Source organism: Trichosurus vulpecula, chromosome 2, assembly GCF_011100635.1.
Source record: "Trichosurus vulpecula isolate mTriVul1 chromosome 2, mTriVul1.pri, whole genome shotgun sequence".
NCBI lineage: Eukaryota > Metazoa > Chordata > Mammalia > Diprotodontia > Phalangeridae > Trichosurus > Trichosurus vulpecula.
The window spans coordinates 86,037,470-86,053,948 of record NC_050574.1 but is presented as its reverse complement, the minus strand read 5'-3'; the positions used below and the strand labels follow the sequence as shown (position 1 = coordinate 86,053,948).

Sequence of the window (16,479 nt, the reverse complement as noted above, 5' to 3'; positions counted from 1 at the left end):
AATCTGGAAAGTGCTTTTTTCACTTTGAGCTAAGCCTTGGCAGCTGGAGAGCGGGGTGATGTGGTTATACCTACAGTTTAGTTAAATGACTTTAATAACTAAATGGAGGGTGGCTGGAGAGATTATCAATTAGAGATCAATAAAAAGACCCCTTCAGAAGTCCAGGTGAGGGGATGATCAGAGCCTGAACTAAAGTTGTGGTTGTGTGAGTGGAGAGAAGGGGATCAATGTAAGCTATATTATACAAAGGGAGAAAAAATTACAAGATTTGGCAATGAATTGAATATGTCAGGTGAGAGAGAGAGACTCAGCTGTCCAGGGTGACATCCAGGTTAAAAACTTGGGTGACTGAAAAGATGGAGATCCTTTGGTCTCTAGGGAAGTTTAGGTAAGTAAAGGATTTGAAAAGAACCATGATGTTTTGGACGTGTTGAGTTTGAGATGCCTATGGGGACATCCAATCTAATGTGTTCAAAGAAACAGTTTGTGATGAAGGAATGGAACTCAGGAGAGATGTTAGGGCTGGATAAGTAGATCTGAAGATCCTATACATAGTGAGAAAAACTGTTATCTAGATAGTCACCAAACTTTCCCCCATTTCCCTGAGTGGAGAAACCCAACTCACCAGGTATATTAAGCACTGATATCTCCACTCAGTTATTTTTAGCCAAATTGTCTCAGTCATTCAGTTCTCCCTTGTTCCCCTCCCAAAGTAATCCAAGCAAACTGTTTATGCCGCTGCCTCCAGTTGTAATAATCCTTCCCAAAGCTCAAAGTCTTTCCTGAGGACCTCACATTTACTATGCCTTCCAAAAATTATCTCTGTCATTCAGTCAACAAGAATTTATTAAATTATCTACTTGTGCCAGACACTGTGCTAAGCACTGGGGATACAGAGAAAGATAAAAACAGAGTCCTGATCGCAAAGAACTCACATTCTAATGGTGGAGACAACATTCAAGGGGCTGTGCACATAAAATACAGACACAGAGTAAATGCAGGTAATGTTAAACAGAAGGAACTGGCAGTGGGGGTGAAGTGAGGCTAGGAAGACCTTCCTGCAGATGGTGGGGTTTGAGCTGAGTCTTGAACAAAGCCAGGAGGCAGAGATGAGGAGAGAGCGCTCTGAGCATGGAGGAAAGCCAGTGAACTGACAGGAGTCAGGAGGACTAGAAAAACAGTTCTTCCTGAGGTAGCTAGTGGCACAGTGGATACAGAATAGAGCCAGGAGTGAGAAAGATCTGAGTTCAAATTGAACCTCAGATATTTATTAGCTATGTGGCCTCACCCAAGGAATAGCCTCTTTTTCCTCTGTTTCCTCAACTGTAATATAGGAATAATAATATTACCAACCTGGCAGGGTTGTTGTGAGGATCAAATAAGATAATTTTTAAAAGTACTCAGTGCAGTGCCTGCCACCATAGTAAGCACTAAATCCCTCCTCAAAATATTGCTATATTCCCTCCTCAAAGCAAACAAAATGTACCTTCCCCATGATATCTCTGTCTACCCAGTGGTTATACCTAGACAAGAAATATATTCTTGTGGGCATAGTTTAAGGGCACTGGAGTCCTGCTCAGCTCACCTTTTTCCCTCAGGTTTTTCTTCCTCTGTCAGCAATAGACCAAGCAGACTGGCAGCTCCCCAAATTCTTACCTTTATAGACATTGGTCCTAGTGGGAAAAGCAGCATGGGCAACAAATAACCTTTTAAGAGAAACAGGCCTTGGGAGAAGAATAGGAAAGAGAAAGCAATAGAGACCCAGGTCTCTATTTATACAATCCACCAGCTCTGTAAATCTCTATCCCTTTGCTGTCTAGGAGGCTGAGAAAAAGCTATTTGTGGCTTTAGCTTGTCACAAAGCCAACCTGCAGAGTTGGGAGAACAGTACCTTCCCCTCCAGGGCCTGTGCTCTCCCTCCTGGCCAGCCCTTGACCTCAAGACCAGTCTCCCAGGAAGAAAAGATATCTATACTTTCTTATTAGGTCCCTCAGGCACCTAGATTTATCCCTTAGGATTTAACCAATTACCCGTTTTCAGAAGCTTTGGAAACTTCTGTGTTTCTGGAAGCTAGAAGGAGAATAGGAAAGAAACTAGGGAGAAGGAGGTACTTCTGTAAAGGGGTGATGAAACAAAAACAAAATAATCCAGGACTCTATAAAGAGCTGCTGATGATAGCCAGCTTTTGTAAAAAAAGGAAGATACTTGATGAAATATATTATGTGGGTAGCTAGGTGGCATAGTGAATAGAATGCTGGGCGTGGAGTCAGGAAGACTCATCCTCCTGATTTCAAATCTGATCTCAGACGCTTACTAGCTGTGTGATCCTTGGCAAGTCACTTAACCCTGTTTGCCTCAGTTTCTTCATCTGTAAAATGAGCTGGAGAAGAAAATGGCAAACTGCTCCATTACTTTTTCCAAGAAAACTCTAAATGGGGTCATAAAGAGTCAGACATGAACAAAAATGACTGAACAACAACCATTATGTTGTATATTTAATGTCCTCTGAAATGTAGAACAATCTCATTTCAGTTCTTCGTGAAGAATAATATCCATCATTGTCAATTGTTTCCACCCTTGCCTTTGTCTCCTCTTCACTTGTCTTGGCAAGATCATATGTATGTGAGTGGGAAGTAGAAAGAATAATCTTTATGAAATTCTATGTCCTCCAGATAGGATTTAGGGAGGTGTTTTAGATGAGGAATGCTGAAGCTTTTATTTTGTGAAATACCTCTTTTGCTCTCTAGTCTAGTCAATGGATGCCTTTTCGGAATGTTTGTTACCTAACATTCATGCTTGCAGGAAATGCTACATTTCAGTTAGACATATGAGAAAATAATGATTTTGTTCCCCCATACAAGTTCATATATCCCCTGAAATCTATCCATGAACACCTTGGGGATCCCTGAAACACAGGTTTGGAGACCCTGGATTACATACTCTTTCAAGACAAGAACAACAAAGGGGAATGTGCCTGGAGAATATAATTTCCCATTCCCTATCCCAAAAACTCTATTCTTCCATGCAATATAAATAACATTTCAGTGAAGAAATGATGTTAAAATGTTAAATATTAAACTTCTTTGTATCTCCAGCACTTACCACACTGACTGGCACATTAGAGACCCTTAAAAAATGTTTATGACTGACTGACACTGGGTAAATCATTTAAGCTCTGTCTGGCCCAGTTTCCTAATGTCTAAAAATGTTGATCATTATAATAGCACCACAGCTGAGTGAAGATTGGATATGGTTAATGTGATGCTCTGTCTTGAACTGGTTCTTTGCCTAAGACAAACGTTACTTTGTGCTTTTCACGTCTGGAAGAATTTTATCACTATTTTCCATGCTTCTTTCCATATTGCTCTCCCCATCACATACCCATCGCCCCAACTTGGGTTCATTTGCCTGACCTTATCCCTAGTTATCTGGATTTTATTTTCTTGGTGAAATTTAATTCAGTCTCTCTCCATTTACTCTTTTTTATCTGTCTTTGGACCATGCTTATTCATCACGCTACCCTCATGACTGTCATGTCCTCTGATGTAGAGGGATGCTGATGTCTTGTATGTCTTGGCATTTAATCCTTATAGGACAGAGTTCAGATACAGAAGCTCAGCCATAACAGCGGTTTTGAAAAATCGTTGTTTCCATGTCAGTGCCTCTGATCAGAATAACCAATTCACCAACCAAGAGAGAAGGAGTAGGAGTAAGGTTACACTAGAGTTGTCTTCTTAAGAGAAGACTGCACACCCCTCTCCTTTCATGAAACATGACTTATCACACATCACCAGGAACTTTTTTCCCCTAATCTTTGCTTAAATCCTTCCTGAGGAAAAGGCACTTTTTTTTTCATATTCCATTTTCTGTGGAAGTGGGGAAGTGTAAGTCTTATTGATTTTTACTTTATACTATCCCTTAAGAGTCATCCTTGGCTGCCCTTCTATTCCAGGCTCTCCTCATTTCAACTTGGATTATTTAAGCAGCCTTCTAACTCATTCTGCTCCATTTTGATCTGGCTCCATTTTGCCAACCCCCACTCCAGCCTCTAATCCATCATACAGATGCTGCCAGATAAATCTTTTCTTGGAGAAATCTAGCGAAAGGGGATCAATCTAGAGCAGTCCATTCCACTTATGAAATATCTAATTGTTTGGAAAATTTTCTTACTTTTTCTTGAACCAAAATGTTCCTGCAACTTAAATCCTTATACTGTACTGCCCTCTGGAGTGAAGCAGGAAGGAAAAAAAAAACAGTCTAATTTCTCTTCAAAATTACAATGCTTCAGATGCTTGAAGATAATGACCAAAGTATCTATTGCATTCCTAACATTTTTTTCTTATAGGAAAACATTAATTCTCTGCTGATATTTGTCCTTGCACGCATCTTCTGTACATTTTTTAAAAATTTTAAGTTGCAATATGAGTTACCTTGCATACATGCTGATCTCAGATAACTTTCATTTTGAATTTTTCACCAGAATAATTTATTTTTAATTTATTACTTTAAACCTTCCTATTCCTTATCATTTTCTGAATTCTTTGAATTTAATGTGCCAAGATATTTCCTTTGTCTCTCACTCTGATGATTTTCTTGCTTCTTCCCAATATATCCATCACTGTGCTTCAAGATTAAGTTCCTCATTTTTAGCAAGAATAGCAGTCTTATTGTTGTTGCCCTGATCATTCAGTGGATGAATTTGTTAAAAGAAGTCAAGAAATAGCTAGCTGCTCTGCTTTTGGCATATTAGAGTATTTCATCAGATATTCAAATAATTGAAAGGCCCTATCACTTCAGAATCGTTTCTCTATGCCAGTTTTGGGATCTATTGCATGAAATAATCATGTATTTCCTCTTTCTTTTCAGGTAGTCAGTAGAATAATCCAATGACAATTTTATTTTTTGCTTCTTCCTCCACTCTCCCTCACCTAAGTAGCTTCCTACTTCCATTCCTGCATTTCTTCACATGAGTATATTTTCTTAATGTCCTATGCCAACCCACCCCATGCCCCTTTTTTGTGTATACTTCTCCTTTGGAATGAGGTAAGGTCTTCCAAAGACATTTTATTGAGTCTATTCCCAGAAATTCTTAGTGATGTCTGTGATGTCAAATTTGCCTCAATTATGGGATGTATTGTTCACTTTACTTGCCATTTGTATTTTGCATATTTGTTTATTATGACTGTGCACTCAATGCAGCCTCTGAGGCTGAGATGCTGCAAAGTATCGATCAATTCTCTCTTGCTTGTGTTAATTTTGGTGTAACAATCAACACCACAAAAATGCAGGTTCTCCACCAGGCAGCACCACACTATCTGTAGGTTAGATGCAGCAAATGAAGAAATTTTGAATGCTGTGAGAAAATTCACTTACCTCTCAGTATACTTTTCAGTGGTATACACATAGATGACGGGGTTGACACACATATTGCCAAAGTTAGCACAGTGTTTGGAAGGCTCCAAAAAAAAGTGTGGGAGACAAGAGGTATTAGACTGCCTACCAAACTGAAAGTCTGGAAAGCCACTGTGCTTTCCTCATTGTTGCATGTTTGTGAAACTTGGACAATATACCAGTGCCATGCCAGGAAACTGAATCACTTCTATCTGAATTGTCTTAGGAACATTCTGAAGATCACTCAGAAAGATAAGGTACTGGAAACTGAGGTCCATTCTTGAGCTGAACTGCCAAGCATTGAAACTCTACTTCAGAGAGTGCAACTCTGTTGGGCTGGCCATGTTGTTTGAATGCTAAAAGTATTCTTGGATAAAAGACTATTTTATGGAGAACTCACACAAGGCAACTGGAGGTCAGAAGATGTGATACAAGGACACTCTCAAGGTCTCTCTGAAAAACTTGGAATTGATTGTGAGACATGGGAGACACTGGCACAGGACTATCTTAGCATGGAGTACCTGCATCAAAGAAGGCACTGAGGAAAAGCAGAATTGCAGTAGCTCAAAAGAAACATGAGATATGCAAATTTAGAAACATCTCCACTCCAAATGTTTATAAGGACTATTTGTGCCAGACCTGAGGTAGAGCATTCTGAGCTCATATTGGATTGATCATCCCCTGTACCTTGATGTCAACATAGTGATGTGATTTTGGTCCTCTTTGAGAGTGAAGGACAACAACCAACCAACCATTTGCTTACTGGCACACAAAATCATCAATTTTATTGTTCACTCCTATCTTCTATGAATTTGTGGGCAACTCTATTCTTATTCTTTTTTCTATATGTAACAATTCTTTGTGGTAGTTAAGTTGGTAGATGTATAAACATTTTCTCTTCTCTTTCGCTTTTTAATTTTTTAAAAAAATAAATCTGCAAGTATCCAGGCAAACAGTTTTACTAGCTCTTGTTAGGTATAAAGGTGTAGTCCATTCCTGGCAAAGTGCTCTACATTCTTATGTTTAAGGTTGTGTCCAAAAATCCAAATCCTTTCTTGATAGGAAAATAACATTATTTTGGGATTGATTGAAGTCAAAAAGTAAAAGAGATTTAAGCAAATCACCCTACTTATTATTTTCTATCACTTAGCAATTCACTAAATTTTTTTTGTGTGTTATACAAACTGCCACTCCAGAAAAAAAGAATAGCACAGAATTTATATATCCTAATGTAATCTAATTCATGTATATGTATGTATTATATGTATGTATGTGTGTATGAATGTATATGTGTGCATATGTATACATGCAGACATATATATGTTGTGTTCTGTGTGGTTGTATGTGTATACATATATATTTGTCTATGTCTTTATATACATATATAAATATATATTTTTGCTTGCTTGTGCACTTATTTATTCATTCATTCATTTATTTATCCATTTAGTTATTTACTTATGTATTTATTCATTTAATTATTTATTTATTCATTCATTTATTTACTTATTTGTTTGTGTTTGTTTGTTTGTTGGTATATGCATATTTAGCTGAGATCTCAGGAGCAAGGAGACAAAGATGTTGTGATTCCTTAGCTCTGCTTCTCAGTTCAGTCTCTACCAACTTAATGGGCAGTACAGAGACCTATGGTCTTGTATCAAGTTGTGAAGGTGGCAGCTTCTTAAATGGTTAATGAGGATTACTTCACCAGCAAAATGGCTTATGAAGATGGCAGCATCAAAATCATTCAGTCAATATTCATTCATTAGGCACTTCTATTTGCCAAGCCCTGGAGATACAAAAAGGGAACAAACAAAAGAAAACAACAACAACAACAAAAGTCTCTTCCCTCAAAGAGTTTACAATCTAATAGGGCAGACAACATGCAAACATAGGGTGTTCCAGGAGGACTAGCACCTCTGATGTGAGGGCTTGCTGAGGCCTCTGCAAAGAGGGGAGAAAGACATATTTCCTGAAACATTTTTCCCCCTGGGCTAAACTTGATTTTCAAAATTATATAGCATGCGGTTTCATTTTTTAGTTATTTCCACTTTTCTTGTAGTCATGTGCATTATTCACCTGGTTTCTATTTCTTCCTTCTCTATGAGTTCTTATAATTCTTCCCATTCTTTGCTGAGTTCTTTACATCCATTGTTGGTTATGGCACAATAAGTATTCCACTACATTCATACACGAACTACCTGTTTGATGGGGCTTCTACTTTGTTATCAGTTATAGTATACCACAAAAAGTAATGCTAGCTGTGCAGATGTTAGAGAGAGGTTTGCATTTACTCTATTGTAATCTGCCCACCCTGAAATCTTGATATTCAGCCTTTCCTCTCTCTCCTTTCCCAGCATACCCAACATTTCCCCTTCCCTGCTCTCTCAGGGAGCCATTTTCCTGACTTAGAGCCGAAGACTTCTTTTTGTACTAATTCCCAAGCTTTCTAGAAACTGCAAAGACTAATCCACTTGTTCCATGGCTGTTATTTGCTTATCTTCTACCTGGTTTTCTCCCATCTCAAGTCTTCTCCACTTCCCCAAATAAATAAATAAATAAAGAATGAAATAGTTTCCTAACTTCTTCTCAGAGCAATTCCTTTTGATTTAACTCAATAAACATTACTTAAGCACCTACTCTCTATTTAAATTACTGGGTGCTTCTTTAGATTTTCATCATAATATATCCCATTTCTTCCTCCAACAGTATCCCTCTTTGGTACAGGCACTCATCACCTCAAGACTGGACTAATGAAATAACCTAATGGTTAAATTCCCTGCCTTAGGTCTCCCCATCTCCCATACATCTCTCAGCTTTCAATCTGATCTTCCTGAAGCACTGGTCTGACTACATCATTCTCTTTTTAATAATTGCTCTCTAGCCAGTGACTTTCTATAAGTTCTATGATCAAATATAAGTTCCTCTGTTTGGAATTCAAAGTATAACTTTTTCCCTTTCTTCTTTCTAGGCTTTTTAGACCTTATTCCCCTCCTCATCTTCTCTAATCCAATGATACTGGTTTAGTTGCTGTTCCTTGCCCAAGAAAATCCATTTCCCAACTCTGTGTACATTTTTATTGGTTGTCTCTAATGCTTAAAATTCTCTCCATCTCATTTCTGTCTCCTGGATTCTATGGTTTCTTTCAAGTTCCAGCTAAAAGATCACTTTGTACAAAAAGTTCTTTCTGATCCCCACTAATATTTGTGTCTTCCCACCATCCCTTGCCTCCTACTTATCCTGCAGATATCTTGTTTGTACATCACTGTTTTCATGTTGTCTCCCCCATTACACTTGAGTTGAGAGGTGTTATTTTTTCTTCCTTTGTATTCCTAGCATTTAGTATAGTGCCTGGCATATAGTAGGCACTAGGTAAGTGCTTGTTGACTTGACTTGACTTGTTAACTAGAAACAGAAGGGAATGGGTAGGACCGAAAAGGCCAAATGAATGGGAAAAGTTGCAAAGTAATTGATTTCTTATGAAACCCAATATTATTACCTTAATATAACTTTTGTTTAAATGGAAATTGGAGTTAGGACTACAACCATGTTACTTTTAAATCCAGGCATATATCTCAGTTTCAACTTCGTACATCTAGAGTCCACAATTTCCATCATTCACTATCAATGATAGTGCACTTTTTCAAACTTTGGGAGGTGGGGGATTAAATGCTATACTAAGGTAAGGCATAATTAGTACTACTGAGGAAGGAATTTTTTGGGTCCCCCTATCCATTTTGCTTTTTTAACTTCTTGAGGATGCGCTGGCGAATCTGCTTGGTCTTGACACTATATACAACAGGGTTCATGAGTGGAGGAACAAGAAGGTAGACATTGGCCATCAGCACATGAACTATTGGGGAAGCATTCTGTCCATAGCGACGGATCATAGACAACCCAATCATGGGTGTGTAGAAGGTAAGCACAGCACAGATATGGGAGATACAGGTGTTTAGGGCTTTAACACGCTCTGACTTAGAAGCAATGCTCAGCACTGTGGCCAGGATGAGTATATAGGACAGAAGAAGCAATATTGAGTCTAGTCCCATGGAGAAGATGACCACCATTAAGCCATAGATACTGCTAATCCTCCGACTGGATACCGTCATCTTAATGAGGTCCTGGTGCAGACAAAAGGAGTAAGAGAGGGCATTGATGGGTTGATATTGCAGCCTTTTCAAGAGGAAAGAGGCTGGAAAGACTAAAGTCAGTGCCCTTCCAGCAATAGCCAGCCCAATCCCAATAATTACCCCATTGGTGAGGATAGTTGAATAGCGCAAGGGTTCACGGATGGCCACAAAACGGTCAAATGCCATGGCCAACAACACAGCAGACTCAATGATGGAGAACACATGGATGAAGTACATCTGAATCAAGCAGGCATTGAAAGGGATCTCCCGGGCATGGAACCAGAAGACACTCAGCATAGTAGGCAATGTAGTAGTAGATAAACCCAGGTCTGTCAGGGCCAACATTGACAAAAAGTAGTACATGGGCTGGTGGAGTGAGGGATCGGTCTGAATGATGAAGAGAATAGTGGTATTTCCTGCAATGGAAATAATGTAGACCAGGCAGATGGGAATGGAGATCAAACCATACATGGCCTCCAACCCTGGGAAACCTGTTAAAAGAAACCTAGGATAGAGGACAGAGGAATTGAAGACAGACATGATGCTCACTGGGATAGATTCCTTCCCTGGAATGAAAGAAGAACAAATATTACTAAGTCTCTACTCACTGATCACCAGTGCGTATAGTGGACAATCACTATCATGATTTATAATCATCATACTTATCATCAACATCATCATCATCAATACCATCAAATATCTCTATCTCCATATTTGTATCTCCTGCCTTCTCTTTCTGTGTGCATGTGTGTCTTTCTCTCTGCATATATATTTATATATATAAATATATATAATATATATACAGTATCTAGCTATGTATGTATGTGTATATGTATATATGTACATGTATGTGTATATATATATATATACACATATATATGTGAGTGTGTGTTTATGTGTATACATATTTTGTGGTTGTTCAGTCATTTTCAGTAGTGTACCAAGTGTGTTGGTAACCAAAAATGGGCTCCTTAGCACTTAGTCAACAAGTGCCCTTGACTAGTTTGGCTTTTTCCCCTGAACTGAATGCTGTTTGTATGTTGGACTGGGGTAAGCTTGTTGGCCCCTTCACCTTGCTTCCCTTGCTTAAGCTGATCGAAAGAACCTGTGCTTTCCCAGTCAACCCCTTCACCTTGCTTAAGCAGATTGAAAGAACCTGTGCTTTCCCCTGGCGTACCTTACAGCCCCGCAGAAGCCGGATGGTTAAAAACATCTTCCGTTGGAGCCAGAGGCTGCTACAGCTACAGCCACAGCCGAAGCTGAAGCAGGAGCTGCCAGTAGCAGAGCTGACCTACAGGAGGAAGCTGAACAAGGACTTGAGGCCAGTGGGTAATCTTTTTACCATAGAGGGGGAAGCATGATTTTGCTTTACACCATCATGCTTCTCTGTAGCCTCCTAGTTACTCTTGTAAGGCGTACTTATTGGGCCTGGAAGCTTTTGATCAATATGTCAAAATGGGGATGCTGGTTCATGGGTTGGTTACTGTGGAGACTAAATATATGCTTTGATTCTTCTGCCTCCTACTTTGAGAGTTTCTTATATCCAGCGGTTCCGAACCTTTCAGACATATATATGATCCTCTTTGAGATTATAAACTCTGCCCTCCTAATACATATATATACAGTATCTAGCTATGTATGTATGTGTATATGTATATATGTACATGTATGTATATATATATATATATACATATATATGTGAGTGTGTGTTTATGTGTATAAATATTTTGTGGTTGTTCAGTCATTTTCAGTAGTGTCCAACACTTCATGACACTATTTGGGTTTTTCTTGGCAAAGACACTGGAGTGGTTTGCCATTTCCTTCTCTAGCTACTTTATAGATGAGAAACTGAGGCAAATAGGGTTAAGTGACTTACCCAGAGTCAAACAGCTAGTAACTCTGTAAGATTTGAACTTAGGAAGATGAGTCTTTCTGAACTCAGGCCTAGCCTACTATCCACTGTGCCACCTACCTGCTATCTATCTTTCTATATGTATCTACATACATGTATCTATATATACAGTTTTCATAAATAGATGCATGCATACATACATATATACATACATATCCTGATCCTCTTATAATAATGTAGCACATTGCTAGGCATTGTGCAGTATGAAAATACAGTTATCGCCTGGTAGAAGAATTGGTACAGAAATAAGATATTAAAGAATGAAATGTTTTGAAGAAAATTGTCAGTTCACTGCCCTCTTCTTGCCATTGCTTTATGGCAAAAGAGGAGGAAAGAAAATGTCCTAGAAAGACATTTGTGGATGCAATAGGCAATAAAACTTGGGGTTAGACATCAACACAAAAATTCCCATAGCATTTTAAATCCATTTATGTTGTGATACCCACTCACTCCCACAGCCCATAGTCATACAAGGTTAGTGGGTAAACTGGCATGGTATAGGGACTGAGCACTAATTTGGTGTTAAAGTCCCTGGGTCCTCACTTGTGTACTCTTGAATAAATCACTTCATCTTTCTGGACCTTACTTTCTTTATCAGTAGAAAGAGGAGAGTGAATTATTAGATATCCAGCTACTTTCCAACTCTAATGACTGTGAATAAATTAATATTCCTGAGATTTCTACTCTCACAGATTACTCCCTGACAGGAAGACCAAGAGGCTTGTATAGATGGAGACTAAATACATATGTGCATGTAAAATCTCCTTGAAATATGATTGAGTACAATTTTTTTTTTCACTTTTGAAATTGACCACAATGATACTATAGTATTTTCTGTTTCACCCACCAAAATACAGCTGGTCTTGAGAAACAATCTTGGTTCAAACTTCAATGCATACTGGCTTTGTGGGTCTGGGTAAGTTACTTAACATCTCATTGACCTCCAACAACTCTCTAAAACTATATGTAGCAGATCAGTTCAGATATGTATTGAGAGAGGAAGTTTTCTTACTGGGAAGCCCCTATATCAATGAAATTTCTGATCTGATCGCACATACACAAATGCAACTCTTCCTACTCACCCACCCCAATAAACCATTACCAATACCAATGAAATCCTAAGACTGTCTTCTATGTGCTAACCTCCCACTTCTATCCTGAAATTAGGGTTGTGCTGGTAAATGTTTTACATCTGGCTCCCCCCCCCAAAAAAAAGAAAAATCATGAAAGTTTACATGAAATACTTTTAAGTTGATTCTGCATTATTGACTTTTTCTCCTTCACTTTGTTAAGTCTAAACAATCAACAAAACAAGAAATCAAGCTCTGATCCATAGTGTTTACCAAATATCAAATTTTAAATGCTTATGCTGAAAATTCAACAATCAACTCTTAAGAGCAGGAGCCGGCTTTAGCACATTTATTACTGAAGCCATAAATAAAAGCAATTCAGACTATTGACTAGACTTCTCTTTATGTATTTTCATACTTTTTTCTCTTTTTTCTGTATGGTATTGGAGGTGTGGTCACCTCTACCCCCAGAAAGTCTGATTTACTTCAGTTCTGGACAACAACCCTTACATAGGATGCTATTAATTTTTCAGAGAATCACACCAACTCAGAACAGGAAAGGACTTCAAAAAGTATTTAATCCAAACAAAACAAATCCAAACAAAAAATAGGTATAGTAACTGAGAAATTACTGATATCTCCTCAGTAGCTGTTAAGTGTAGAACACTAGCTTGAAGACCTTGCTATTGAGAAATCACTACCCTTTAGGGCATTTTAGTCTAACTTTGAACGTTTTGTTCCTAGAACTAAAAAGCACAAATAGGGTGTTGATAAGGTAAGGCAATATTCATAAGAGAGAACTCTGTGTGCCCAGTCTTAATGAATTCAAGTCACCTGACTTGAAACAACATCCTTGAGTAGAAGGAAAACAAACAAACAAAAAACTAGGTAGATGTGATTTCCCAAGCTGCTGTCAGTGATTTTTGAAAGTTTGTGGCAAAAGTCCTGTAGGCCTAGAGAAGGGAGAATAGAATGTCCACATTTTCAAAAGAGGAAGATAATGGAGTCTGTAAACTAGAGCTAGTAGAACTGATTTCAAAATGTGGCCAAATTCTAGAACTCTTTAAAGAAATTATAAATGAATATATTAAAAGTGAATATACCAGCATAAAATGATACCCAACTTTTCTTCATCCCTTCTGTGGTTTAGGTGTCCTATAGAGCTAGTGACTTTAGACCTAGATTCTATATTAGGGGACTCTAAACATTAGAAAACCACATGGATAAAGATGGAATGAAGAGACATTTTCAGAGCAGTATTAGTTTAGAACTTTGAGCAAATATCTAAACAGAAACCTCAAAATCTGCTGTGTAACATCCTTGCTTATGGAATCTGCAGGAATTGAAAACTCTAGCTTGACTCCCCCTACCCAGAGCATTCATCTAAGTGCTGTCTGCAAGTCAGTCTTTAGTAGTGGAATACTCTAAAACAAATAAACAAACAAAAATACATTTTTTCCTTCATCACAACTCCCCCTTATCCAGAATCTGTGATTATTTCTTCACAGGCTAGACATAAGACCTTGCATCACTTCCTTCAAATCTCAGCTAAAGTCTCACGTTCTTCAAGAACCTTTAAATTTTATGCCTTCCTTTCTATCAGTTGTCTCGAACTTATCCTGTCTTTATCGTGATAGAGCATATTTGTTTACAAGTTTTCTCCCCCATTAGACTGTGAGCTCTTGGAGAGCAGGAATATTTTTTTGTTTTTGCCTTTCTTTGTATCCTCCGTGCTTAGTACAGTACCCGAGTAGGTGGTTTAAAAATATTTGTTGGTGACGTCTGATGAGAAGTATTTAACTCTTCATTCATTCATTCATTCATTCATATTATAATGTCACTCTTATCATTCCTCTATATAAGGGGGTGTACTGTGTACAATGAGGGGCATAATGAACTTAATCCTAGTACAAAAATGATAATCACACCATTGTTCATAGCCATTCAATTACCTTAAGACTTAAGTTGTCAAAAGGAAGCTGAGAAGAATGATTTAATTGGGACTGATCATTCTAAGAAAAGGTGTAGGTCCTGACTGAGAGAAAGGAGTTTTGAATTAGGGAGGACTGTTGAACAGGAGAGGATAGACTGTTGCTATCTCCTTCCTGGAAGCTACAGACCTCAGAGCCAAGGCAAAAATGGACCTCTGAAAATACCCAGCTTCCCTCTCCTCCCATTGGAGAGCACATCCCCAAACTTCCTCCTCTGGACACTAAACCCCATCCCCAACCTTGCCAAAGGAGTCCGCTCTTCTAACCTGATTCCCTATGGTAACAGGCTACTGCTTTAGGGGCAGACAGTGCTATGGTCCTTTATAACCTCTGGACTTTTCTGTTCACCTTATTCTGGACTCTTCTACATGCTTTGTCTATTCCAGAGAGAAGGTGAGCTCCATGAGAGCAAAGCTTATTTTCTTTCTAGCACAGTACCTGGAACCTACTTTTTAATAACACTTAACATGCTTAATAACATACAGTATGCTTAATAACACACAAAATGTTTTTCATTAATTCGTATTACAGTATAGCCTTTATTATTCTGTTTCTACTAATCTTGAATTCCCAACTGAATTGTAGAGGGGACATGAGAGGTTCATCTAATTTTTACTTATGTTTTCTTCAGTGTTAGTTGATCCACTGACTAGGAAGCTTGCACATATTCAAAGCTGGTTGACTCTAAATCTAGTTATTGTGGGCACGAAAGGACAGAAGAATCATATTCCCCTCCTCCCCACAGCCTGGTACTCAAATGGAACCACTCTAGAGTGGCTTCAAGAAGTCTAAAACCATATTGATTTATATATCTGACCTAAACTGCTTACTATTTGACAAATACCCATAACAGGGACATGTGGAAGTATTTGTGGGCCTTTTCCTCAGTGGAGATAGAGAGCACCTAGTCTTCTCCTCCACTCCTGGCGGGGATAGGGTTGGGAACCTTCAGAAAATAACACCATTATTCAGACTCTCTTCCAACCCATTTCCTTCCCAAAGAAGAAACTCACATCACAGAATTTAGTCATCACATATTTCTACCCAACAGACAGTAAGTAGATTTCTTTCATGCAAACATCCACATCCTTTCATATTCCTTTCTCACTACATATCCATCAACTAATTTTCATCCCTGCTACTTGCCTAGGCAGAATGAACCCTCCTCAAAACTAGATGTATGAGAACACTGGCTAAGGACCTAGAGTTTAAAAATCAGTTCTTGGTAACATTTTTACCCCCCCCCCTTTTTTTTTCAGTCTCAGTCACTGTCAGGATCACTCAAATAACTTTCCTGTTGGGTTCCTCCTTAAATGACCACTAGCTTTTTACCCTATGAGCACTCTGTACATGGAGTGGTTACCGTGGTAAGCAGTGAATATTTATCCACATGATCCATGGGTTCTTCTGTCTGCCTTGGCTCAGAGTCCTCTTTCAAATTTTTCTTCTTTTCTCAGTATTAAAAGCCTGCCTCTACATCTCTACAAATTTCCAACCCTATAGCTAGTGACTATTGCTGGGGCAGAAGCAAGTTAAGGGGGCAACTGTATACATAGTGATCTGAAAAAAAAAATCCTGATGAAATAAGACATTACAGGTAGCAGGGATTGAGATCACCAAACGTCTCAACAGCTTCTCAATACATATGGATTCCTATCCATCAGTTGCTCTGGAGTTGGGGGGCAACACTATTTGTGCCTTGAAAATATCCATCCTTTATCCAATCAGTTCAAGGGAAAGAATCATCTGTCCCTTAAGGGACTCTACTGTCCCTCAGGGCCAGAACCTGACCCAGGACCTCAACTTTTTCAGGCAGCTTTGAAAGAAGAAGGAATTTCAACCTGTCCCCAGAAAATGGCTTCAAGTCCCTAAGAACTCAAAGAATCACACGTTTTTTGTTTTTTTTTTTTTTTCCCTAAAATTTGAGCACAAAGATGGCTTTCTTGGCTAAAATGAACTCAGAGATGCATCAAGGGGCAAAGATT

The 16,479-nt window shown here is 38.5% G+C and overlaps 1 protein-coding gene across 1 annotated transcript; it reads right to left on the bottom strand.

Annotated features, from left to right (window-relative positions):
- Positions 1–9,119: 9,119 nt before the first annotated feature.
- Positions 9,120–10,064, bottom strand: LOC118839620 (olfactory receptor 51G2-like). The gene has a single exon (XM_036747114.1). The coding sequence runs from the start codon at positions 10,059–10,061 to the stop codon at positions 9,120–9,122; it is 942 nt and encodes a 313-aa protein (XP_036603009.1). The 5' UTR covers positions 10,062–10,064.
- Between the last annotated feature and the right edge of the window lie 6,415 nt (positions 10,065–16,479).